We start from the raw sequence: 26,880 nt of genomic DNA on the forward strand, positions 1-26,880 counted from the left end.
ACTTTCAGCTCAGTGTTTAATTTTTGCTAACCAGGTAGCTGTAAACTATATGTCATGTGGCCTGATTTGTAGTTACTTGGTGGCCAGTGGTACAGAACTCCCCTTCCTATCTATTGATGGATGGTTCTTTTATGTCAGATAGTGTCCTGTCCATTTTACATTGGTTGTTCTCTGGATGTGACCTGTATTTTCTCTCTGGAAGCTTAGAATTTTCTTTGCCTTTGATGTCAGAACTCACTGTGACTAGACAGTGGCTTTCCCTTTTCTCTCCTCCTTGGTGTGCTCTCAGCTATAGGTAATTCATTGTGTATTTTCTTAAATTATTTAAAAAATTGCGTATGATTGTAGGTGATATTATTAATTTATTTATTTTTGATACCGGGGTTGAACCCAGGGGTGCTTAACCACAGAGCAACATCCCCAGCCCTGTTTTACATTTTATTTTGAGATCAGGTCTCATGAAGTTCTTTAGGGCCTTGCTGAATTGCTGAAGATGGCTTGGAACTTGAAGCTCTTTCTCAGCTTCCTGAGTCCCTGGGATTACAGGCGTGTACCACAGTGCCTAGCTATATGTGGATGTTCTTGATGTTAGTTCTTTGCCAGTCTGTGGATCTTCTAGTTTATAACTTATTTGGTTCCTTTAGGCTAGTTTTTGGTTAAATTTCCTAAGAGTTAATTTTGCCTATTGTACTCTTAAGAAATCTCTGCCCACATTAAGACATGAAAGGTATTTTCTACAGTTTTTAAAGTCTGACTTTTAATGTTTTTCAATCCATTTAGAGTTGGTTTTTGTATACATTGGTAAGCAGGGATCCAGTTTTGTCTCTGTCTTGTGGATGACCATTTTGTTTCCAGGGCCATTTATTGAGTAGCCCCCCACTTCCCTCTGCAGGACTTCTCCTAATAAAAGTTTGGTATACAGGTGTGTCTCTGTGCTCTTTAGTCTGTTGGCCTCTTTTCTAGTCTGTTGGTCAGTTTACATATTCCTGTACCAACCCTGATTTTATGTAGTTTATTCTGAATTATCACAGCAATGTCCCAGACAAACCCAGACACAGTCACCCTACTTACAGGCCTTTCTAAAAAATCGTCCTTTCTAAAATGCATGTGCATTGAGAAGCATTAAAGGATTTGAGTTATACATTTTGATTTATGTTTTTGAAGATAATATTGGTCGAAGATGAATGGGGAAGGGTGATGGTGAGGGACAAGATAAGGGTGGAGGCACGGGGACCAATTAGGCTGTGGCACGAGGTGGTAGAGCTGGAGAGATGTGGATGGGTTTGAAGTGAGGGACAAGCAGCTGAACTTTCTGATGTCCGAAGGTAGTAGAGGCTGGAGACAGGAGTCAGGTTGTGTCTGGGCCTGATTGAACACCTAGCCGGGGTGGGATGCCATTCCTGAGGTGAGAATTCTGGGCAGGGATGATTTTGCAGGTTTATGAGCTTTCAGATAAATGGTAGTGCTTCTCCTTGGAAATAGCTTTGTGGTTCTGTGTGTTTCATAGCCTGCTCATTCTCTTTCCTCTCCAAACAGGCGACTCTCTTTTGAAAAGTGCAACCAGGTCACTTCTGGAATTCAACACGACCCACAGCTGCGATCAGCAAGGCACAGGCCACAGAATCCAGAGCAGCATCACCTTCCTGTGTGGGAAAACCCTGGTGAGTGGGAGGTCAGGCTGAGGGAAACGGCCAAGGCATTTCTGAGTATCATTTTAGGATTTAAAGCTATGACTGCTGCATCTTCAGGCCCATGAGCTCTCACCTGAAGACCTCTGAAAACAGAACCAGGGTTGTTCACTTTGGATCAGCCTGTGGGCTGCACTGTTACTCACACCGAGATCTGAAAAGAGTCTGTTAGCAGCAGCATGAACTGGGAAGGTTTAGGTCACAGAGTAAGCTTCTGCTCTTTAATTTCCCTTAAGAATCCCGTGTTCACGGGGCAAGAATCATGAGGGCTGTCGAGGTTAATCTCTCCTGAGTGGCATGTCCCACGGGTGTCATGGTGGGCCAGTCTGGAGCCAGCGCTGGTCAGTCTGGTAGGAGGAGCTGGTCAGAGACGGGAGTCGGTGGGTGTTCTGACTGTGTCAGGAGGCTCCACAGGAGCCTTTTCCTAGGAAGCATGGGGTCACGCTTTCCGCCTGATTTTGCTGGCATTTGGTTCAGAGCACATTTGGAGTTTGGGGGCAGAAGACCCTGAGGATCGCGTCCCGGGAGCTTGCTGTGCTTGCGTGGTGGGGCATGGAGCAGTTCTGGACTGGTTACACTCAGGTTCAAGCAGAGTTTCAGGAAGCCTTTGTCTCCAAATTCCTCTGTGGGAACTTCTTGATGACCTAGTTTGACTAAAGCTGTTGTGTCCCCTGTCTTCTTCTGTATTGCTAGTAGCCTTTACTGTGCTCTCTCTTTAAAAAAGAAACTATATAGTACGGTAACAATTTTTTTCTTTTTTTAAAATAGGGAACTCCTGAATTTGTAACTGCCACAGAGTGTGTGCATTACTTTGAGTGGAGGACCACTGCAGCCTGCAAGAAAGACATCTTTAAAGCTAATAAAGAGGTAACAGAATTTAAGATCAATGATTGTGAAGTCTCTTCTGGAGACCTTTAGGATTTGAAATACTGATCCCAACCTTTTGGGGTGAAAAAATCTTGTTTTTTTTTTTTTTAGTTTTCAAACTGCATTTGAATAGACACCGTGTGATCTAATCGTGAAGACTTTTCGGAGTGGCTCTTATTTTTATGATAGGGCATTTAAAACGTCACGGATTGTGATATGTTGGTCTAGATTGGAACTAGACCGACTCACCCATATAAGGCAACTTGGTTCCTAGTTTTTGGAGCTGTGTAATGAAGTAAGCTATGCCACATGGTTGGGTCTGGGTTAAATTATTTACTCTTCCCACAGGAGCCTTGCTAACAGCTTGTCCTGTTGAGATAACTGATTCTTCTCACACTTTTCTGTTAGTGTTTTCTTTTCTTTTTGGTGCTGGGGATTGAACCCAGGGGTGCTTTACCACTGAGCTTCGTCAGACCCAGTGTTATTTTCTGTTTTGAGGCAGGGTCTTGATAAGTTGCCCAGGCTGGCCTTCAACTTAGAATCTTTCTGCCTTAGTCTCCTGTCACCAGGATGACAGGTGTGCACTGCTGCGCCTGGTTAGCTTTTTGTTCTCAAGGATCAGAGACTGTTGAGAGCTGGTCACTTGCAGATGGCTTGATCAATACTTTTTACTGGCAGCCTAATATCACAGAGTTTAAGAAAGGGCAAAAAAAAGATGTTTGTTTTTTAAAAATTCAAGTGACAAATAATAGATTATCACTGATTTTTCAGTTAAAACCATCTGTTGAAGAAGACAGTGACGTGGAGGAGGCAAGGTTGCCTCCAGAAGAGAGCCTACAGTGTGCTCAGTGAGAAAAACGTTAAAGTGGATTAAGGGTGATATTTGGGAGGTTTAAACTTCATTAAAGTTTTAAAACTTAAGCTGTTGGACAGTACACCGTCGGTGGCAGGAGAAGCATCTCAAAGCTGAAAGCCACTTGGGGGTGGTCATCAGAAAGCATCCAGTTGGCTGGCCCTGTCGGCTCTCCAACGAGGCCCTAGCCCTCTTTTGGCCCCACAGACGTTCTCAACGGCTGGGATGCCCGTGGTGCCCATGGTGGTGTTCTGCTGAGTGCCCCCTTACCCTGCCTTGCCAAGCTGACTGTATGTTTCTTTGCCTGTGAAACAGTTACTTTCCAAACAACCATGCTCTAGCTCACCAGCCGAGCAAGAATTTTCTTTTACATTTTTATAGGGTTTTGAAAAAAAAAAAGAATATGTGATGGCGATCTGTGTGGCCCACAGAGCCTGAGACACACCCCGTGGCCCTTGGCGGGAGGAGTGTGCCGGTCTCTGTGCTGAGCAGTTTTGCGGGTAGGCTGGCGGGGTGCAGTCTGTGTTTTTGTCAGTGCCCTTTAATTTCTGTCAGTCCATATGAAGACGTGAGAGAAACAATTGCAGTTCTCAGTTGTCCGTAGGTGTGGGTGGCCGCTGGGGCCTTCCTCATTTGGCTTTCGTCGTTGAGAGCCCATTGTGGACGGAGCAGTCAGAATTCTGTTAGGTTTGCAGGTGGTTCTTGCTTTTAGGGAGCCTGTGAGCTCACGGTGCAGAGACCTGCCCTCCTGGCTCACCTGTTCCTGCTGTGGGGTGGCTTTATTAGACGCGAAGCCTGGAGAGCTCAGTGACTGCCGAAAGTGTCCCACTGTCACCGGTAGCAGATCTTAATAAAGCTTGTGCCCTCTGTCCTGACTTCACTGTGATAATGGCTACCCCTTTTATGGTGTGATAACCTTAAAAGTCAGAGGTTTATGTGCATGTGAAACATTCACCATCCTTCAAAACATCTCCGGCTGGTTTAGTGTCCCAGTCGTCCATCTCCAGTCTGTTGGCCGCTTGCAGTCTTTGCGAGTTTTGCTCTGTCACTTGCAGAGGGAGCTGACGGGCCTTCTTATGGGAGTCCCAAACAGCCCTTTAGAACTGCATGTGCTGTAACGATTGCTCAGCGGATCCTGGGAGTGGTTTTTAAGATAATTATTCCCTTAAAACAACTGAATATGTACGTCCCCTACGCTAACACCCTCAGAGGCATAAATTGCAGCACTAGCATCTCAGAGTTCTCGCTAGTTTTATAAGTAAGATCAAGAGGCTGTGGAACAGTACCGGCCACGCTGTCAGAGTGGGTTTGAAGCTGGCGAACAGCCTCTCCCAGGCTGGGACATTCCAGCTTTCTGAATGTCCCCTTAGCTCTTTACAGTGAGGTCAGAAGTGGGAGCAACCCAGTAGCCTCCGTGTCCGGCTAGTCCCTCAACCTCTGGGAGAGTGAGACAGCCTGAAGTTGTTGGCTGCCCTGAGTGGGGGTCCGCAGTCTTCCGACTCAGACTCCTCCAAGAGTTGTGGTGAAATGGGTCTAGTCTCAGAACAAGGGATTCTTCCCAGGGTGGCCCCTGTCCTGCGCTCTTGCCACATGCCGTCTTGCTCCCTTGACTCATAGAGGTTTCCTGCGCTCTCCAGCCAGCCCACGCACTCTCCTTGGCAGTGAATGTTTTTGTATGACCTTGCTGTTGGTTGACAAGCTTTAGATTTGCAGGACTGGGGACATGTGTGGTTGCTTCTTCCTGCAACTCAGTTGTAATTGGCAATAGTAACCTTTTCTTTTGCCTTTCTGGGGGATTGAGCCGTCGGCTGGGCAGGGCTTGTGTGCCTGCTTACTTCCAGCTGGGGTTGGAGAGGCCTCCTGCCTCCTCCCACCACAGCCTTTATCAGCGGGATCCTTCTGTCTGAGAAGCCTGTCAGGTGGGAGATTTTACCCTAGGGATCTGGTTGGCAGGAGTCCCTGAGGCTGTGTGGAGGTGTAAGTTGTTTGATACAGTCCCTTAGCTGTCCATGAAATCTCTGGAATCTGGCCTGCCAGGGGAAGGTCAGTGGTCTGAAGCTTTCCTGCAGGTTTGATAGCATCTTTCTAGGAAAACTTGAAAGCTAAATATTAAGCAGTTAACCTTTGTACTTAGACCTGTTTGTGAATTGCATCAGTCTGAAGATAAGATCTTAGGGAATTTATCCATGGAAAGTTAACAAAGCTCAATACTTTGAGATGATCACAGAGCACTGAGAACATGGATTTTTAGAATATTCTTTGGGACAATTAAAATGATGCCAGTGGGGCTGGGGATGTGGCTCAAGCGGTAGCGCGCTCGCCTGGCATGCGTGCGGCCCGGGTTCGATCCTCAGCACCACATACAAACAAAGATGTTGTGTCCCCCGAAAACTAAAAAATAAATATGAAAAAAAAAAAACTTCACTCTCACACTCTCTCTCTCTCTCTCTCTCTTTAAAAAAAATAAATAAATAAAATAAAATGATTCCAGTATATTATTTTGAAAATAAAACTTCTGAGAGTATTTCAAATGAAGTCTTGACAGTGGATGGTGTTCCCTTAGTGACGGGGCCTTTTCTACTCCTGGCTGCATCTCTGGGCTTGCATGCTTTGCTTCAGAGTGACAGAACACTTAAAGCACAGGTCTGCCAACTTAATGGGTTCCTTGACATTTTAAAAATAATTCATGGAGATGAGAGTGTGGTAATAAATCTAGAATTGAGTAAGGGTAACTGAAGACTCCCGGGAGGAACTGAGCTCCGTGTTTTATCGAGCAGACATTGGCACAGCTCCTGTTGTGTTTTTGGCATCGTCCTGAGCTAGGTGAGGGTTACCGCCTGAGACAGAGCCTGCCTTCAAGGAACCCACATTCTATGGGAGGAAGCCGACAGGTCAGCAGATGGCAAGCAGTATCTGGTACCGTGCGCCTCTGCGCCATGAAGAATGAGCCTGAGTGAAGCAGTGGAGGTGGAGATCCATGTTTTAGATAAAGATTTCAGAAAAGGCCTTACTAGGTGGTGACATTACTCAAGAGTGAATGAAGTGAGGGTGAGAGCCGGTCAGCATCTGGCTTCCAGGGCCATCAGGAGGCTCTGCGTGGCGTGTGGATGAGAGGAGGGCCGTTGAGGAGTTTTGGATTTCATCCTCTGTGTAAGGGGAAGCTACTTGGAGCAAGGAGTGATGTGGCCTGATTTCCCTCTGAAAGATTGGGCCTGGGGCGCATCAAAGCCAGAAGCTGGGGACCAGTTAAGAGACGCTTGCTGGCAGGAGACCTGGTGTCTGTACAGGGTGGTGATGGTGGAGGTGGAGAGAGAGCTAGTTCCAGGGCTTAGTTTGAAGGTGGAACTGGCAGAACTTGCCAGTGGTTGGATTGAGAATGTGAGAGGAAGCAAGGGGTGGGTGTGGTTCAGTTTTGGCCTGGACAGCTGGCTTAGTGACTGTCCCATTTACTGGGACCATTGGGGTAAGAGCATGTGTGGGGAGATATCCAAGCCCCATTTTAAATATGTGGAGTTTCAAACGCATGTGTGCGTCCTGGGCCGCCAGGGAGGATGGCGGGTGCAAGCACTTGCTCAGACGCACATGTGCTGCAGCAGTAGCTGCACATGCAGTGACTTAGCCAGGCCTTGCAGTAGCCCCGTGGACAGTCTCTTGTTCCCATGTGATATGTGGGGAAACTGAGGCACAGAGGTCGGTTCGCACCTGGTCATACTGTCAGCATCAGGTTTGAACCTGAGCGTTCTTGGGTCTGTGCTTAGAAACTCGGCATCTCTTGTGGGCTCCATAAATCAGAAGTGGGAGAGGCATAGTCTGGGGTAATCTGCAGGTGTGTAGAATCATTCAGGGGGACACCAAGAGGGTGAGCATACACAGGGACAACGAGGTCGGATACACAGCTGTGGAGCACCTCTGTTTAGACCTGTGTTGGAGGACCCTGAGGAATGTCCCAGGAAGCCGAGAGGTGGGGCAGAAGGAGGCCAGGTGCCTCTTGCCCAGGAAGCAAAAGGCAGAAACAGCTTCCGGGGGTGGCCGGGACCGGTAGCGCAGCTTGCCGTTGGAGGGGAGTGAGGGGACTCAGAAACAGCGTCAGGTGCGGCAGCAGGGGAGGGGCGTGCCTGGGCAGGCGTGACGCCATCGCTGCGGGAGGGGAAGCACCTCCGTGACGGTGTTCAGGAGAGAGCGGAGGTGCGGGGGGGTGGTGAACAGGGACGTCCAGGAATTCTGCTAAAATTTCAGAAGCACATGGGAGCTGAGCGGGAAAGAGAGGGAGGACGCCCATGGTGGGCATCGTAGCCTGCTGAGCAGTGACCCAGTGGAGAGGGCCACCGTCCGCCTTTGCTCTGTCCCCCTTTTCCTCAAGGGTGGTTGTGGCCCGAGAGCCTCAGGAATGGAGACCCGTGTTGTGTGACACGATCATAGGTGTGCCTGACACAGTCCCCAGGCGTGTGATGACCCCAGTTTCATGCTGACCCCTCTCCTCTCTTCCAGGTGCCGTGCTATGTGTTTGACAAAGAGTTAAAGAAGCATGATTTAAATCCGCTCATCAAGATAAGTGGTGGCTACTTGGTGGACGACTCTGATCCGGACACTTCTCTATTCATCAATGTCTGTAGGGACATAGGTGAGAATCTCTGTGGGCGTGAGGGGCTGGTGGTTGAGATTACCTGAAAGGCTGTACCTCCTTTGTTCCAAGTTGGACATGGTTCACCAGCTAGGCCCTGCAAGAGAGCTCTCCTTGCATCTGTGTCCTCTTGGCCAGCCCCACCGCGTGTCCCCAGAGAGCACTGCCCCCGGGTCCGTCCAGGCTGTTCCTCTGATCTGCTCTTCTCTCTGCCGCACTTTACACCGAGGGAGTGTTGGTCAGCCTGCCGGGGGTGCCCAGGTCCCGTGGCTTTGAGTGGCACGGTTGGTAAAAGGGACCATGGGGTGACAAATACTTTGGCCACTTGATCCTGAGGTGTGTTGGCTCTGGCTTCTTTGTGTCCCCCTTTGTAGTGTCAGAATGAGTGTGAGGAGCATGGTGTCTTTACCAAGTTACCTGAAGCCTGTGCGTAGATGGCCTGTATCTGACGAGGGACTGGACTTTGACTGAGCCTGAGAGGCTGCCGTGCACTGCCCGCTCTGTGTCCCTCGGGCTGAGTTGAGGTCCGCAGGCCATTGGGGTCTTTCCACAGTGTCACCAGTGATAGTGCTGAGTAAACTTTTCTGGTGATTAAGTAATATAAAGGTCATTTTTAGTGTTTTCTTTATGCTTATATTTCTCACATAGTATATAAGACTGTCTCAGAAAAGTTGGGGAAATTGTTTGCTGATGGATGGAAGTTCTGCGTAAGTGTGCTAGTAACTGGGCAGCAGGCAGAAGCCCGTCAGTGGGCCTCTGAGCCACCCGTGGGTAGTGGGCTCGAGAGCAGAAGGCTTGCTTCTCTGGTGTCAGCGGCGGCTCCTCGTGGTGGGAGGCAGAGTGGACATGTAAGCCCAGCAGTGCGCGAGGCACCGGCTGTACCGTGAGCCGCGCAGGCTGTGAAGCCGTGCAGCTGTGGTGCTGGCTGGGCCACGGCCAAGGAAGCCCAGCACATCTGGGAGCATTGACTGGTGTGTGTGGCCATTGGTCCCCCCGGGCCTAGAAGGCCACACACTGGTCACTGGATGGTTCTGTAGTTAGACTGAAGTCAAAGAAAGTGCCCTCTTAAGACGTGAGCCCAGAGCTCTCTGTAGGTTCTGTCCACCAGCCGAGTGTTTCTGCTCCTCGGTGTGGCTTTTCCTGGTCTCTATCAGGGATGATGCCAAAGGCAGTGGACTGATGGGAGAAGACAGGAGCAGTCCTCGGCTCAGACCATGCAGGGGGCCCTGGAATGTCTGGATGGGCACCTCTCGGGTCCTTTGCAGAGTAGTACTTTGTTTCTTTACCTGAGCTGTGTGCAGAGGGGGGTGGCTTGCAGGCTCTCAGAAGGTTGCTTATGGAGATTCTGCAACTCACTGATTTTCGTTGAAAGTACCCTGGGCCTTCATGTACATGCAAGGACCATTTCTGACACTTAAATCTTGTTTATTTTAAATTTATTTTTTACTTTTATCTTTTTACATTACTGGGAACTAAACCCAGGGGTGTTCTACCACTGAGTTACATCCTTTAAAGTTTGTATTTTGAGGCAGGGTCTTGCTGGCCTCCAGCTTGTGATCCTCCTGCCTCAGCCTCCCAAGTAGCTGGGATTACCAGTGTGCGCCACCACACCCAGTGACTCAATCTGTTTTGACGTCGTGTGATGCTTTACAGACTCACTCCGGAACTCGAGTCCACAGTTGCGGGCCTGTCCTGCTGGCACTGCTGCCTGCCTACTGAGAGGGGACCAGGCATTTGATGTTGGCCAGCCCAAGGAGGGACTGAAGCGAGTGAGCGAAGACAGGTGGGTTCACGGACAGAGGCTGGCCTGCGACTCTGCTTCATCCTCTGCGGGAACCTGACTCTGCGGGTGGTGCTGTGCCTTTCCGGACAGGCCTTCAGAGGCTGCTCCTCACCTGCTCCTCAGATCGCTGGTCACAGCCGAGCCACACTGGCTGGTCTGCTTGTTGCTCTCTCTGATCACGTGTTGCTTATCTCAGCTAAAATAACGTGGCCCTGCCTGTCGCGCAGACCTCTGTTTGCTTTGGGAGCTGACGCTCACTGAAGGTGCTGCCTGTGAGGTTGATTTTGCATCCACACTTACCTCTTCTTTAGAGCTCGGAGGGCAGCTTGCAGGGTGCAGAGGTTCCTCCCAGTGGGGTGTGCTGGGTACGGGGTCCCCAGCAGGGGGTCTGCTCCTTGCATCGGCTGTGCTGTTCCCACGCGGCTCTTGTAGGAGGACGCTTTCTCTGCATGTTGGATGTGACCACAGCCTGAACACAGATGAGGGTTCTGACTTTCTCTCATTCCTAGAGGCCTTGGGTAGGTGTGTCTCGCTGCCTGGGTTCTGGAGCCAGTGGGGTGCTGGGTGCTCGTAGGAACGTGTCCAGGTGCAGGTTGGGGCTTGCCCACAGTAAGCATGGCCGGGAAGGCAGGTGCTGGGAGTGTGCCGCCTGTGTTTGTTTTAATTTGCTCAGGCAGCTGACTGGGGCTTAGACAGCAGCGCACTCTCCTCATGGCCTGGAGGCCGGAGTCTGAAGCAAGGTCCTGGGGTGGTTTCTCCGAGGTCCCTCCTTGTCTCATCAGATGGCATCTTCTCCATGTCTTCATGTGGTTGTCCCTGTGTCCCTACCTAATTGGGACATACTCGATGTTGGAACAGGGCCCACACATCTGACCTGATTTTTATTCACTTGCCTCCTCATGGTCCCTGTGCAGTCGCTGCTGAGATGAGTGTGGGGCGTAGGCTTCACCGTGTGAGCTGCAAGGGAGCTGAGTGACAGATGGGTGACCCTGGGTCCTGGTGGGTTGGTGAGAGTTTGGGAAATGTAGGGCACTGTGCAGAAGGAAGCCTTGCCTGGGAGGAGAGGCAGGTCATCTGTTTCAGCAGGTCTGTCGCATCTGGCAGCAAGGATGGGCACTGCCGGCCAGCGCTGGCCGTGTCCTAGGGCTCTGGGTGTTGGAGGAGAGCCCCAGTCTGTGCTGCTGGATCGGTGTTCTGGGTCTCTTCAGGGTTAAAGGCAGATCTGCAGCTTGCACTCAGGAGCTATTTGAGGGGGAAAGACCGTGTGGCCCCCTGGGCAGAGAGATGCTTGGCCTTCGATTTTTTGGGTTAGGTCATTGAAAAAAAATGTTTCTGTTTTACTCAACCAGCTTTTCTTGGTATTTTCAATTTACATGTTGGTCATCTTGTTAATTTGACTTTCAACAATAGTGCTCATCAAAGTATACTTTTAATTTTTTTTCCAAATGGAGATAAATAAAGTTACTTTGTCCTCTGGGTGCTTCTGCAGTTTGCTCAGGGCAGTGCATTAATTTGATGTCATTTATCTTCATGTAACCCTCTCTCTATGCCGAATGTGCAGGCTTGTCCTGAGTTACATGACGGAAGGGCCAGGAAAGCCAGACTTCTGTGACGGTCACAGCCCGGCAGTGACGATTACATTCATGTGCCCTTCGGAGCGGAGAGAGGTGAGTGCCTTATTGCAGGTGACCTGAGAGCAGTTACCCTGAGCCTGGGTCCCCATGTTTGGTTTGGGGCGGCGGCTGGTGTGGGGAAAGGCGAGTGTTCCACGGGGCCTGGACTTTGGGCAGCTGAGCGGCCCGCTTCTGCTCTCCCACCTAGCCGGGGGGATCTCCCTGGAGCAAGGTGGGGTGTTTTGTCCTTTGTGAGATGATTTTAAGTGGTTCATGGAGAGATTTTTTTTGTCCTTGGGTTGATCTTGGCAGTGATTGAGAAGCATGTAGGCATCATCTCAAGCCTGGATCTCCTGCAGGAGAGTGTCACTGCCTCCATCTTGCCTGTTTTGCCTCCAGCCTGTCCCCGTTTTGCCCGCTGTTCCCTTTCGTGTATGGACAGATTTATTGTCCCTGTTCTCTTTCTGCTTTTCTATGTTTTAGCTTATTTTTGTGGCACTTGGGGCTAGAACCCAGGGCCTGTGCACACAAGGCCAGTGCTTCTGGATGCCTTTTCCATCTCTGACATACTTATTAGCCTCTTTGAGGCTGGTGACTGAGTCTCGTTTGCTTTGGGTCCTCCTTGCCTAGTGGCCTGTGTGCCAGGCCTGTGTAGGGGTCACTTTGCTGTTTAAAAAGTACTTAAACGGGGAGCCAGGTGCTAATGGGAAGGAAAGGACAGGAGCTCCCTGTAATTTACTTCTGCCTTTAGAAGTAGAGAGAAGTAGAAGGGGCTGAGCTCTTGCCAGAGAACAGCACTCCCCTCCTCCAAACAAATGTGGAGCGGGCTCTGATTTCAGGCTGGCAGCTGGCCTGTTTGGAGTGTGGGATCTGGGGACAGAGGTGAATGGAGGCTCAGCTTTCCTTTGATGTCCAGGCTTCTGCGTCCCTGTGTTAGCTCACCAAGGCCTACTGTCCAACATCAATTCTGAATGTGAATCTGAAGAATACAATACTTTCTGTTGGTACCTCCAGATGTGAATTGAAATCTTCTAAGCTAGTAGTGGTTTGGGATTTTTCATATGTACTGTGTTTGTGAGAATCATTTCACGTTATCATGCTTAGGAGGATAGGGAATTTCCCTCCATTTTCCTTCCAGGGGGCCTGAGGCGCTTCTTGGTGCCAGGAGAAGACGCTGACCTGTTGCTGGTGGGGTGGAGGTTTCCTTTCCTGCTGGGCTGTTTGCTGGACAGGTGGGGTTAATGTGCGCGGTCCTGCAGTACTTACTTGGAGGGTCTGTCTAAGCATTTCCATGGACTCACTGAGTGCTCTTGGCAGCTGGTATTTAGTGAGTCTTCATCTTGCAGACCGGAATCTCAGCTTCTGGTCATTTTAAAAAGTCTTATTGAATTCACATAGTTAGATTCAAAAAGTATGATTCAGTGGTTCTTACTGTGTTCACAGAATTGTACAACCTCCACCATAGCCTTAACTTTAGAACATTTCCCCCACCCCAGAGAGAACCTCATGCCCATCAGCAGTCACACCCCAGCCCTGGCAGCCACATGACCATGAGTCCACTTTCTTGGTAGACATGCCCTTTCTGGATGTTTCACTAAGTGGGAACACAGCACGTGGCTTTTGTGTCAGCCTCCTCTTGCTCAGCACGCAGCTCTGCGCTGGTCTGTGGCAGGCTGCACTGAGCCACAAGGCTGGGAAGCACTGGTTATGGGCCGGATGGGAGGGCTGGGCCTGCACTCCGCAGTTGTGTGACCTGTTGTCAGCCTGGCACTTGGTAGTGCGACTGGCCTGCAGCAGGTGCTCAGTAAATACTAAGGAATGATCAGCGCCAGCATAGCTATTCCTGGTACTCAGACCAGTGGTGTTTCTTCTAAGGAGGATTAAGAGGAGGGCCTGTCAGCATTCTTCACAGTTCACGCGGGAGCAGCAGTAGGCGGAATCCAGGCTTCTGGTCGGGTGATGGGCTGGCTTACCCCAGAGCAGACTGGAGTTCAGAGGAACTGGGCACAGACCCCTTTGTCAGTCCCAGGAGAGGCATAGCAGACAGGCCCACTGGGCGTAGGCTCCCAGCACTGGGCTTCGGGAATCAGTACCGAAGCGACCCACTGCTGACTGCCCGGGTCATAGTGATTCTTGGGTGGCGCAAACTTCAGGGTGGACTTGCTGGCCACAGCCCGAGTGTCACCTAATGGTGACCAGAAAGAGAGTAGAGTTAAAGGAAATGGAATTGTTACAAGTCAAATGGAAAAACAAAACCAAAACCAAAACCCAGTTCAATTAAAAACAAGACAAAAATAAATGTAGGAGTTATAGGTTATAAAATCAAAATGCATACTGGGTATTGATTAAAAGAACAGGAACAGAAAATATATAAAACCCAACTCCCCCTCTTTGAGCTTTCCAGTGGCAATCTGTATTTAATCTGCATGTAACATTTTTTATTCTCCTTCTTTCTGATTGTTCCTGACAGGGCACCATTCCTAAACTCACTGCTAAATCCAATTGCCGTTATGAAATCGAGTGGATTACCGAGTACGCCTGCCACAGGGATTACCTGGAGAGCAAAAACTGTTCTCTGAGCAGCGCACAGCACGACATCGCCGTGGACCTCAGACCCCTGGCCCAGCCTGGAGGTGCGTGGCTGCTCTGCTGCTGAGGCTGTGGGGGCTGAGTGCATGTGCACCCCCAGGCTGGGGTCTCTGAGATGGGCCCAGACTTGTCTCTGGGGATGCTGCACTTTCGGACCTGTGTCTGTGTAAACAAGCCCCTCTTGTGTGTTCTCCTTTCTTAGGGTCCCCCTATGCTTCTGATGGAAACGAGTATACGTTTTATGTGAACGTCTGTGGAGAAGCCGAGATTCCGGTCTGCAATAACAAAGGGGCTGCAGTTTGCCAAGTGAAAAAAAAGGATACCACTCAGGTTAAAGTAGCAGGGAGATACCAGAGCCAGACCCTCCGGTGCGTGCACACAACCCTCCGCTGCCCTCCACCTTCACCCCCCTAAGTACAGGAGAAAGGGAAGCCAGCCTTCCCTCCCGTTGACTTAGGCAGGTTGCCGTGTGTCACCAAGCAGGTGGGCGTTCTCCCTGACTTCACAGTGAGACTGACTGTTCACGGTGTTTGCTTCTGAGCCTGTTTTTTGAAGGTACCATCCTGTGGGACATTCTTCAGCTCCAGTCATGTGGCTTTTGTATTTTAAATGCATGTTTTTGAGGGGTTTTGATAATTCTCTGGAAGTTTGCGGATCCAAAATGTCGTGGGCATGACATAAGAAAGTGGAGCAGCTCAGCAGATTCGCATAGTGTGACTCTTATGACCTTGACTCGGTTGCACCTTTACAAGAGCAGCCTGAAGATGGGTTCTCTGAAGTGGGTTTTGTCTGGGTCCTGTTGTGAGACTGCTCACAGCTGAGCTGGAAAGGCCCCAGTTCTCAGCCCAAAGATGAGAGAGCAGGATGCTGCGACACCATCCTGCAGTCTGCTGTTACTCTCCAGTGGCAGGGTGACGGGCCCATGCATTTGGAGTGTACTTCCTTTAGGACGTGTCCGCCGCCAGCTGGAGAGCTCGCCTTTTCACGCCAGTTGTGATTTGTTGATGGTGTGCAAAAGGCTTCAAGTAGCCATTTTAAAAATTCAAGTTTCTTCTGTGGTTTTGCGTGTATGTTCACAGATACTCCGATGGAGACCTCACGCTGATATATTTTGGAGGCGATGAATGTAGCTCTGGTTTTCAGCGGATGAGTGTGATAAACTTTGAGTGCAATGAAACTGCAGGTGAGTGCGTTTGGGGTTCAGGTCCCGCTGTGGCAGGAGGGTGTGGGAGCAGTGCATGCATGCGTCTTTCTCAGAAGGGGATGCTGGATGGCGCAGTCAGCCATCCCCCTTTGGACCTGGCGGTCTCTGATCCTTGGGCTAGATTTTTCTGTTGGAGCAGCATCCTCCTTGCCCCTCCCCCACTCCCCAGTGACACACACATCCTGTTTCCACTTTCCTCTGCTCTCCGTGTTTGTCTTGGGAATGGGCCCAGCACCAGGCTTGCTGGGAGTTTCAGCCTTGAAGTCTGGCGCCTGCACTGCACTGCGTAGGACGGGCCCAGCAGAGGTGGGTCTGCTGACCAGCTGTGTGGGCCTTCCTTTCACGTCACGAGTTTCAGGGGACTCTGGGCAGAGCGGTGGCCTGTGGTGGGGTTCAGGTCTGGGGTTTGCTAAGTGTCTCCGGGAAGGTTTTTAAGTTGAAGGTGTAGCTTCCTCTGGGTGACAAGAAGTGTCCTTGAGTTGCCCAGGTTTCAGACACACAGGGCACCATCATCACAAGACCTGTCCTGTCCCTGGGACCCCCATTGCCGCTGAGGCCAACCCACCTCTGCTCCAGGCTCTTGTTCTGGAGGCCAGACTTGGTGCAAACACATGTGCTGCCCCACCCCAGGGGGTCTTTCTGGCTCTTCCTGATGGTTTTTTTTTTGTGTGTGTGTGTGTGTGTTTGTGCGCGCGCCTGTGTATTTTTCTGTGGCAGGTCTTGTACTGTTTGGTCATGGGGCCTGTTCCGCCATGATTGACTCGGATCTAGGGTGGGCAGCTATGCATGAAGCTTACATCTGCAGTGGGAAGCTGGGGTGATTTCAGACTGAGTGCTCATGAACTTGCTAGCTGGCAAGCAAGCAGAGAGTAAGCCTGCTGCAGCAAAGCTCTCCATCACCCCTACCAGGCCAGTGCCTTGGCGGGGCTGGGGTCCTTATTTGCAGTGTCTAAGCCCTTTTGCTCAGGCTCTGTTGGCTCCCCTTCCTTATCACTCCAGGACTCATACATTTTTTTTTTTTTTTTTTGAGGTCGATCTATTGACTGACTATATTGACAAGATACTGATTGGTTACATGTTGAAGAAAACATACAATACAAAATACAGAAAAAGTTGGTTCCATCCCCTCCCACTCCCCCCTTACCCACCCACCCCCAAATACTCATCATCGTGATTTGGTCAGAACAGGGCTCAGAGCCAGAGGTCAGGTGACCGAGGGTGGAGGGGTCATAGGCAATGGATGCGTGGCTGTCACAATGATGCTGCGGTAATGCTGCGTTTTCTCTCCCAGCTGGGAGTGGGGTGGGAAGGAGGCTGCAGCCTGATGACAGCCAGCTGAGGGCAGAGCTGCCTGTCCCCTTCCCAGCCCAGGGCCTGCCCACCACCCCAGACTAAGACCACTCCCAACAAGGTAAGGATGCGGATGCTCACTCATACATTTTTTAGTGCCTGTTTGCCAAGGCCTGAAGGTGCAGTGGTGACAGATGGGCCTCCAGGCACAGGACTGGAAGCAGAGGGAGATAGAGCAGGGTAGTGCTGTCAGAACTGAGCTGCTGCCAGTGGCATCACCCTGCCCCTCACGGGTCAGCGTGGGCTAGTTGTGGGCAGCACGGGTGAGGTTGCTTGCAGGAGCAGAGCTGCTCTAGCTGCTGGACGAGGGGCAGCCCGCCAGGTGCCTGGGGGTGGCTGTGGGCAAAGGCTGCCAGGGCCTTCAGTGGCGCCAACTTGGGTAGCTGTGCGCAGGTCTGTGGCTGGGTGTGGTTGAACGTGAGCCTAGAAAGGCAGGGCAGCCTTGTCCAGAGGAGCTGCGTGTCCTGCAGGCCTGGCTTTGCGTCCCGTCCCTGAGGGTTCTCAGCAGGGTCACAGTGGGCCTCTGACTTGTGAGTGAGAAGACTCACTGTGGCCTCTGGGTACACCCCCATCTGGCTGGAGTGCGCCCTGTCCCTGCAGGGTCTCCGTCCGTCTTTTACCTCCTCTGAGCCCCGCCTTTACAAGACCATCTCAGAATTCTGAATTCCACCCCTCCTACTCTGTGTTCCTAGTCCCGGGGCAGCGCAGCCTGCTTCTTCCTCCTTGCTGCAGTGGGCTCCCGGGCTCCCCAGTGGGCCTCCTTCTGCACTGTCAGGTGGCTTCTGTGGTCTGAGTCCCACCAGCCTGTGTCCCTGTTCTGTTCAGGGCTTTTATTCATGACTGAGCTGAGATCTCTTGAGAGTGTTATTCTCATTTGGGGATGCTGGGAAGGTAGAACAACCACCCCCATGACCCAGGTGGCTAGGAATTTGGTGGGACAGCAGCCGCAGACTCACAGGAAGGTGTGGGGGGAGAAGGAAGGTGTGGGGGGAGAAGGGTCGGCCTTGGGAAGCTGCTGGCGAAGCCCGGGGCTGTGAACCAAACACCAAAGGCACTTTCTTTTCCTTTTTGTGATAAACATTTTCAAACAATAGCGAGGCCATTACCATGGAAATGTATGTGCCCACCACTCTGACCATCATTAATTGCTTCAGATACACCTTAGTGGTCATATCACCAGCCCCAACAGAGCACATTCCTTTCCGTGACCTCATGTCATTACTACCCTGACAAAGTGAGCGGTACCCGTGGTGGAACAGCAGTGTGTGCATGGCTGCCTTCGTGGAGATTGTACTGAGGAGCCTGCTAGATGCCAGGGGCTTAGTGGGTGGGTGGGCTTTGAGCCTTCTTTCAGGTGGGAGTTGCAGTATAAAATGTTCTGATCCCTTCCTGCTCTGTGATTCAGTCTCCATACTTTTGAACATACTATGTACTATGAAATTACTTCACTGTTGTATTCAGGTTTAAATGTGGAGCTTTTAGATAAAGTCCCATGGTGGAGTCTGTTTTTGGATGTGAGTGGGTGTTCAGTGGTACAAGTTTAATGTGGTTCATAGTTGAAGTTAAATCTCTAGGACCTATTTATGCTTATGAATCTAAGGTTCATGTGTCTCTAAGACACAGAGGCGCGTCCGTGATTCTCTTGGCCGCGGTCTTTTTTTAACATTGACATCCATGATCCACACCTAGTTTGCTGTAAAGTGATGCCTTGTTATTGGGCATCCTGATAATTTCTTTTTGAAAAATAAAATACACTGTGATAGGTTAAAAAAAAAACTGCCCACAAATTTAAGTGGATCTTGGTACATTAAAGGTTCATTGCCCTTAGTACATTGGGGACAGAGGACTGGAGGTGGGGGCTGTGCCCCATGTGGTCAACCATGGACCTATACTCTGGGGTCTCTGCAGAATGGGAGCAGCATCCCTTTGCTCCCTGGGGGACAGAGCGAAGCTTCTGGCCCAGCCCTTCAGACAGTGAGGCTGGGAAGTGGAGCTGTGAGGGAGGGTGAGCCGTTTCCCAGGGCAGCGCTGTCTTCTCCACCGAGGACGGAGGATGAATGCTGCCGCAGCAGGGACACAGGGCTCCTTGGTTTTGCTTACAGGGGCAGGCAGCAGGACGGCCCTATTTGGTGGAAGGCAGTTATGGTTTACTATTCAGCTAAAATTCTTGGAGAAGTTAAACAAGACAGGTCAGGTGCATTGCAGCAGTACTGCGGACAGAGTCTTCCTGCAGCCCACTGGTTTCAGGGGCCAACCCTAATTAGTAGGATGGGTTCTAGAACCATTCTGAGGTTCACTTAGTCTGTCGCTGCTTACCTGGAGCAGTTCGGGAAGACCTCACGTAGCAAGATGGCTGGGGGCTTAGGGTGCATTCCGGCAGGATGAAACCTGCGGAGGCTCTGTGGGCAGGCTGGGAGGAGGCACTGAGCGGATTCTTGCTAGTGAGCCAGTCCCACACAGGACACATCAGTCCTGGTGAGGGACAGCAGCGTCTGTGACCTGGACTGTGCCCCGGAGAGCAGGAGGGAGTCGGCTTTCGTGCAGAGAATGGCATAAGGTGCTCACAAAACCAAACCACCCGTCCAACCAATGGATCTGGGACATTGGGGAACCACAAAGAAAGGAAAGAGAAGACACAAAGCCCCAGGCAGAGTGGGAGGCCCCGTCTTGTGGTATGAGCCTGGTCTGGGCCAGAGCATCTGAGTGTGATGCTGGACCCCCTCCTTTCCAGCTGTGAAGCCGTAGACGAGTTATTTAGCCACCCTGAGTCTATGCAGTGGGGCCAAAATTGTCCCTATACCGAAGGGTTTTGAGGACAGAGACACTGATTCTATGAAGTTTTGCACGTCCTGCCTCTGTGTCGCTGGCCCTGGTACAACTGAGATGCTCAGACTGTGGGACAGGTTAGGTGTCATGGCTGGCACGTGCAGCGTTCAAGAGTCACTAGAAATCACAGTTGAAACGTCATTTCCTGTGCACTTCAGCTGAAGCCGCTGCCAGCGTGCCCTCTTCTCTGGCCTCCGCTGTAGGGACGAGTCCCGGGGACTTGTCTCGCTCAGTCTCATACAGTGGCACTCTGGGACCCGGAGCTCTGCTCTCCATCCTCCTCTCTGTGGACCACTGGTCTCACCCAGAGGGGTCCATGGGGACTTGCAGGCAGGTGCGACCCTGCTGCCTGCACGGTCCTTATTTGTTCTTTCAACTCCTCTCAACCGTGTTGCGATGGCCCTCTGTGAGGCTGCTTGATGCCACTCCACCAAGAAGAAAAGGGCGCAGGCTGCCAGTGAGGGCCTGAGTGTCCACGGCTTGCTGGAGTGGCCCTGATATCCCTCAGGCCTGGGGGTTTTGACTGACCGCTGGGTGGTTCCCGCTGGCTGTGTAGATGTCCCGCAGCTCAGGTGACGGGGCTTGGTGCTTCCTCTTCACTGCAGGTAACGACGGGAAGGGAGAGCCTGTGTTCACCGGCGAGGTGGACTGCACCTACTTCTTCACCTGGGACACGAGGTATGCCTGTGTCAAGGAGAAGGAAGACCTGCTCTGCGGGGCCAGCGATGGGAAGAAGCGCTACGACCTGTCTGCGCTGGCCCGCCACTCAGGTAGCACTCCCCCAATGCGGACCCAGCCCTGTGTTCCCAGGATACTACCCCTGAATACGTGGGGACACTGTGACTGTTTCTAATCACCGACTGCGTCACGACCCCTTTTTCACTTCTTTTGTAGCTGTCTGGATTATAAGGAGCATGGATGTGGGAGGTGGAACCACCCATGTTCAAGGCCAGCACCATCATTTTCTCCTTGGTTTATCTGGGCCCATCTTACCAGAGTTTAATGAGAATGGCCCTGTGCCTATTGTGTTAGGCCACCTTGTACTCTGTGCTTAGAGACATTAGTAAAAATTGCTTGGTTCTCCCAGCAGCCTTCCACCGGGCAAGGTTTCCATGGGCTCAGGGGCCGTGGAGGCTGGTGGACCTGGACCTGGGCCTTGGTTCATGGCTGATGCCCTTTCCTCTGCCTCTTGCTCGTCTCTGACATGGGGTCACAAGCCCTGCCCTGTGCCGCACACAGCTGCATCATTGTGGGTCAGTGTAGTGGGCCTTGTCCTGGGGAAGGCCTGATGGGCTTCAGGGGCAGGCAGCAGGACGGGCCTGGACAGTGCGCCTCTGCCTTCGTGGGGCTTGGCATTTGACAGGAGAGAGGGGGCGGGGTCATTGGAACGGAAGCTCTGGCGGCGGGTGGCCTGACCTCGCAGGCGGAGAGGGGTGCCTGGGCTTAGCGGCTCTGGTTTGGGTAGGCGGGAGCCGTCGCATCTGTAGGGTGGAGAAGGAGTTCTACAGAGTCACGTAACCACCAGATGTGACTGTATTCTGAGACCCTTTTCAGAAGTACCACCACGAGGGGAATCCTCTTTGTGGGGGCCGGGTTTCCCCTGAATGCAGACACAAGTACTCTGCCCTGAGCCCAGTCAGCAGATTGCTCTGCAGTACGTGATCCCTGTGCTTGGGCAGTGGAAAGCCCAGAGCCGTGTTCAGTTCCACGCGTGCGCTACCAGAGATGGGTTTTCTGCACAGCAGAGCGTGGTGATCTTGGGGCAGAGACCGGGCTGAGGACTTGTGTGGCCGTGTTGAGGGCGACTGCCTGACGATTCCAGGCTGGAGCTCCTTGCAGTGCGCCCAGCTGGTAGCAGGTGCCGGGAGTGGACGTTTTTGTCCTGTCACTGTGGACAAGATGAGACAGTGCAGGGGCTGTGCTTGGTGCACTTTGCGGACTTCCCAGCCTAGCCCTGGTCCTCGAGGAACCTGGAGGGTTGGTAGCATTTGTGTGAGCCGGCTGTGAGGTGAGAGCTGAAATCCTGCCTACTGCCCCGCAGGCCTTCTGCACTGCAGCCCAGCGCAGCACTTGGGGCCTCGCACTCACTGCCATCTGCATGGCTCTTCAGGTCATTGACACCAGAGGACGGGCCTCCCCAGCCGGGCTGCAGGCTCTCCTTCGGCAGCGGGGTGCTCTGCCTGCGGTGACCGCACTCTGTGCTGCTGTGTTCTTGACGGCAGCTGAGTCCTGCCTCTGTTGGCTGGCAGCAGGCTGGTGCCTTTGGATCTGGTGACCCTATATGTCCTGCTTACTTCTGCGGCACCACTCCTCGGGTCCTGCCCCTCGCTGTTACCCAGAGAGGCTGTAGGTTCCTTCGGCAGCGTTGGCCTCTCCAGGACCGAGGCTGGCTGTGTTACCCATGGCTGTTGGTTCTTTAGGCCCCAGATGGGCTGGCTTTGGATTTGGTTCTCAGTTTCTGCTTTTGCACTGTGGGGACTGGGAGAATCTTGCTTCTTAATTCCCTGTCCCTGTGAGCCTGTTCTGAGCCGGTGGTGGCCTGGCTCACTTCTGTCACCGTCAGAGAAAGTAGAGTCCCTCAAGGTCCTGTGCTCTGACCTTCCCAGGGCTCAGAGGTGGGCATGCCTGGGACTCCTGACCAGGAGCTTAGTGAGCTCTGGTCTCTTGACCTGTAGCCCGGTCACCATTTGTGTTGTGACCCACGGAGAACAAATTCCCTGCCTTGGTTACAGAATCAGAACAGAACTGGGAAGCCGTGGTCGGCAGCCAGACGGAAGCAGAAAAGAAGCATTTCTTCATCAATGTGTGTCACAGGGTGCTGCCAAAGGGCAAGGCCATAAGCTGCCCCGAGGATGCTGCTGTGTGTGCCATGGGTGAGTTGGGTGCCAGGGACCCCCTTCTTGAGGGAGGGTGGGCGGCGGGACCTGGCTGCTTTAGACCCTGCTGAAGTCCATCTAGCTTGCTCTGTCTGGGTGCCACATAGAGACGGTGAAGAAGCAGCCTGTGGCACAGACGTCAGGCCCTGCTGGGTGCCTCCAAATCCTGAGGCTGGCGGAAGCCACCTGACTTTGGCTAAAGCTGTAGGTGGGGACAGAAGGGACCACACTGGAAAACGCTTGACCATCGCTCCATTTGTGACCTGAGGACCGACCCTGCCTTTGTAAAGCGACACTGGTTGTAACAGCTTTATTGTCCATCTTCCGTGGTGGACGGCAGCCAGAGCCGCGGGAGGCACTTGTGCCCCAGGTTCCTTTGCCCTCTCCAGCCCGTGGCCGTCACACAGAGATGTCTCATCAGGGGCACAGTGTGTCAGTAGCTTGTTGTTGAAGGTACGCTTGAAAAGGCCAGGAGAGGAGAACAGGGACACTCCGCTGTGGGTGTCGGAAGCTCAGTGGATGTTAGGGATGGCCCCAGGGCACGGGCAGGTGTGACTTTAGGCAGGTGCGTCGCTGTTGGAGTCTCAGCAGGACTTGGAGCAGAGTTTTAGTACATTATAGAGAACTGTATATGGGATGCACCCCAGAGCCTCCTGCGCTGGGGAGCCACCCCCCAGCCCCTAGTGACCCTTTGGAACCATGTTTTCCCTTCCTCTTGCTTTCTCTTTTCCAGATAAGACTGGAAGCAAGAATCTGGGGAAATTTGTCTCCTCACCCACAAAAGAGAAAGGAAACATCCAGCTTTCCTACTCAGATGGTGATGATTGTGGTGGTGACAAGAAAATAGCGACTAACATCACACTCGTGTGCAAGCCAGGTAAAGGTGTTAAGGAAAAAGAAGTGTTCCTGGCATCGGCCAGAGGGGTGTTACGCTTCCTGTGTTCCTGTCCCCTGCTCCCTGCAGAGGGTCTTGGACTTCAACCCAGAAACGGAGCAACCATGTGGTGTCAGCGGGGAGTTGGGATGTCGTTTTCCACACGAGTCCTGAGCACAGTGTCCTGTTCCTTAGGACTGGGACAGGGTCAGAGACGGAGCGCTCAGCAAACGGGAAGAATCTTCCCTCCAGGGGGAAAGAACCACAGTCTCACCATATAAATGCATTCATCTTCACGTACCTTTATTTAACAGGTGGATGTTGTTCTTACCGAGTCGAGGCCTCATGTCCTCACCTGCCTTAACTTCCTTAGTGCTGTCTCTTCTGTGTTGCCCGGTTTTCTCTGGTTTTTAGGGATTGCCTTGTTGATATGGCTTGGTTTCACTGTTTTTAAACATTTCCCATATGATTGGATTACGGGCATGTTTCTAGTGCTGAGAACTGATTCTCTGCACCCTCCATCGACTTCCCACTGAAATATTTCCTTTGGATAAATTCCTAGCAGTGGGAGAAGATTAAAGACTATGACTATTTTTTTTCTTGTTTATTTTTTGGTAGTAAAATGTATGTTACATGAAACTTAACATTTTAATCACTTTTATAAATCCTGATAAAATATGCATAGCCTAAAATTTACCACCTGGCCCATCTTAAAGCGTATGGTTCAGTGCATTAAACACATGACGCTGTTTTTGCATCCCTCTGGAGGCCATCTCCAGAACTTTTAATCTTCCCAAAGTTAAACTGAGTGCCACTGAACAAGGACTCTCCATTCCTTGCCCCCAGCTGCCAGTCTAACGTCTGCTCTCTGGGTTTGATTGTTCTGGGTATTTCACAGAAGCCAAATCATGCAGTATTTGTAAGATCAACCCTTTGTCCTTGAATGTGCTGCCTCTCATTTCCCGCTGCCCTTCCCTAGTCTGCTGTGTGTATGCGTGTGTGCACGCAGCACCAGAGGGTGAGCCCAGGGGTGCTCTACCACTGAGCCCCGTCTCCAGCCCATTAAAGGTTTTTAAAACAGTTCGAGACAGGGTCTCACTGTCTTGTCCAGACTGGCTTTGAACTTGCAGTTCTCCTGCCTCAGCTTCCTGAGTAGCTGGGATTCCAGATTGCTTTTAACAAAGCAAGAGTAAGGAGAGATGTTTCAGAACAAGCAGGTTGATAGGTTTCTTCCCTCGATGCAGGTGATCTGGAGAGTGGCCCGGTGTTGAGAGCTTCCAGGGATGATGGTTGCTTCTACGAGTTTGAGTGGCACACGGCAGCTGCCTGCGTGCTGTCGAGGACAGAAGGGGAGAACTGCACCGTCTTTGATTCCCAGGCAGGTGTGTGTCTCAGCAGCACCTCTAAAGATTTTTCCTGAACATTTCTGTGAGTGTTTTAGAGGGAACCTGCTTTAGAGTTTAATTAATGCTATTTGCCCAAAACCCTGTGTGTCTGATGTCGGGGCTAGACCTGTTGATGGTGCCTTGGGTTCATGGTCGAGTTGGGTTTGCTGCATGTGACACCTTCGGTTTGGAAGGCTTTTATACGAGGCCTAGCCCAGAATCCTACCTGGGAGATTCTGCAAGAAGGACGTTGGATTGGACTGTGGTCATCCTGCTCGGATGTACTGTGGCGTGGGGGACAGCGACTGTGGGCTTTGAGTCGGGCTGTAGGTTACTGAGTGAAGGGGGGTGGTGTCAGCTCCATCTCCAGGGGGAAGCGCTGGTAACCACAGGCTGCTGCTGAAGCTGCCTTTCGGCTGCTTCTGGGGAGTCATCTCCTTTTTGCTGTGGGGTGGGGTTGCCCTGAGGACTCCCTTCCGACTGGCCTCACATGCTTTTTATTGTTTGAACTCTTACTTAGGGTTTTCTTTTAATTTGTCACCGCTCACAAAGAAGAATGGTGCCTATAAAGTTGAGACGGCCGAGTATGACTTCTACATCAACGTCTGTGGAGCAGTGTCCCAGGACTCCTGTCAGCCAGAGGCCGGGGCCTGCCAGGTGGCAAGGAGGCAAGTGACTTCTCTGCGTTTGTTCTGGGCCTTCTGTGTAAAGGGACATGTATTCAGGAGTAGGCGGGTACCTCCTAAGACCTTGCTCCACGGCAGGCATTAAGGGCTGAGAGGACCTCAGTGCGGGACGCCAGGAGCCTTGCTTGCTAGAGAGACCGCGTGCCACGTCCCAGGGGACGAGGAGGGGCTGGCGCTGGCCCACTTCTGTTATTTGCACATTTTAAACGTCACTGTGTGCCTCTCTCTTTTCTGTGTGGTCCTAGTGGAATGCAGTGAGTCGAATCTTGAGCCAGTGGTGCGGAGAGTGGGTTTGGGTCCTGGTGGGGGCAAGGGAGGCCCTCTTTCCCTGCGGTTGGAAGTCAACCTGTGGGATTCCCGTGGGCTGCAGCCCCGAGTCCTGCTCGCGGTGGCTTCCCCACTCTGCCCACCGGCCTTCCTTCAACTCCACATGGACCTGAGAATGCATCTGCTCATCTAGGGCTTTCTCAGAGACCTTTCTTGTGTTTATCTCAGTGATAAGAAGTCGTGGAACTTGGGACTGAGTAATGCTAAGCTTTCGTATTACGATGGGATGATCCAGTTGAACTACAGAGACGGCACGCCCTACAACAATGAGAAGCGCACTCCGAGGGCAACGCTCATCACTTTTCTTTGTGATCGAGAAGCCGGAGTTGGTTTCCCTGAATACCAGGTAGGAGCTGTCCTGTGTGGTTTTCCCTGGGGACACTTGAGCCCGTTGACCCTTTATTTAGAAGCAGAGCTATTAATAGTCTGGTTTTCTGGCCAGGTCATCTTAATTATTCCTTTCAGATTTGCCAGGGTGCAGAGGCAGTGTTTGTTCATTGGTTAAGCTTGCTTTCAGTGGGCTGGACGCTCATGGTTGCCTACAGCCCCGTTGGTTTGGGCATAAAACTGCAAATGCATCAAAAGTCGTCCTTCGCTCCACTGAACCGAGGCTGAGTTTCCATCTTCGTGGCGTCTTCTCTTTACTGAAATGAAAGGATGTGGATGAAGGAGACTTCCTCTCATAGAGTTTTCATTTAAAACAACACCCTTGTGGTATTTTGAATGTTGTCTTTGATAGCATTTCTTTTTGCCACCTGTGCTGGTCAGCTCTCGTCTATACAGCAAACACGTGAGATGATCAGTCTGCAGAGGGAAGAGGCTCACAGTTTTGGAGGCCTCAGTCTATCTGTTTGGCTCATTGATTTGGGCCTCTGAGTGTGTGTGGCAGAGTCAGGAAGCAACAGAGGTGGAGGAGGGGCCAGGGTCCCACAGCCCTGTAGTGGGCGCTCCTCCAGTGACCTGAAGCCCTTCCACTAGGCCCTGCCTCTTAAAGGTCCACCCCTCCCACTAGTGCAAACTAGGGACAGACTGGACACATGGGCCTTTGGGGACATTCAGTATCCTAACTGTAGCACCATGCATGTCTCTTCCCTTGTCTTTCCACTAGGAAGAGGACAGCTCTACCTACAACTTTCGGTGGTACACCAGTTACGCCTGCCCAGAGGAGCCCCTGGAGTGTGTGGTGACTGACCCCTCCACGCTGGAGCAGTACGATCTGTCCAGGTGAGGCCTGGCCCTTTTTGCCGAAGTCCCCTAAATGTTGCTGATGAGCATGTAACCAGCTTATGTCACGTTGGCTCTGGTAGATTTAGCAGTGCTGCCCACTCTTTGCTACAG

At 51.8% G+C, this 26,880-nt stretch overlaps 1 protein-coding gene across 1 annotated transcript in view; it reads left to right on the forward strand.

Moving 5' to 3' along the window:
• IGF2R (insulin like growth factor 2 receptor) overlaps window positions 1-26,880 on the forward strand; it is a 96,924-nt gene that overhangs the window by 22,956 nt on the left and 47,088 nt on the right. The window contains exons 3-17 of the mRNA XM_081295320.1: window positions 1,537-1,661; window positions 2,457-2,555; window positions 7,897-8,029; window positions 9,683-9,812; window positions 11,374-11,479; window positions 13,896-14,058; window positions 14,217-14,382; window positions 15,094-15,197; window positions 20,000-20,164; window positions 22,127-22,267; window positions 23,004-23,147; window positions 24,389-24,526; window positions 25,050-25,197; window positions 25,711-25,888; window positions 26,651-26,766. Coding sequence (XP_081151446.1) covers window positions 1,537-1,661; window positions 2,457-2,555; window positions 7,897-8,029; window positions 9,683-9,812; window positions 11,374-11,479; window positions 13,896-14,058; window positions 14,217-14,382; window positions 15,094-15,197; window positions 20,000-20,164; window positions 22,127-22,267; window positions 23,004-23,147; window positions 24,389-24,526; window positions 25,050-25,197; window positions 25,711-25,888; window positions 26,651-26,766 — 2,056 coding nt within the window. The remainder of the gene's footprint in view (window positions 1-1,536; window positions 1,662-2,456; window positions 2,556-7,896; window positions 8,030-9,682; window positions 9,813-11,373; window positions 11,480-13,895; window positions 14,059-14,216; window positions 14,383-15,093; window positions 15,198-19,999; window positions 20,165-22,126; window positions 22,268-23,003; window positions 23,148-24,388; window positions 24,527-25,049; window positions 25,198-25,710; window positions 25,889-26,650; window positions 26,767-26,880) is intronic.

This window comes from Spermophilus citellus, assembly GCF_964194105.1.
Source record: "Spermophilus citellus genome assembly, chromosome: 5".
NCBI lineage: Eukaryota > Metazoa > Chordata > Mammalia > Rodentia > Sciuridae > Spermophilus > Spermophilus citellus.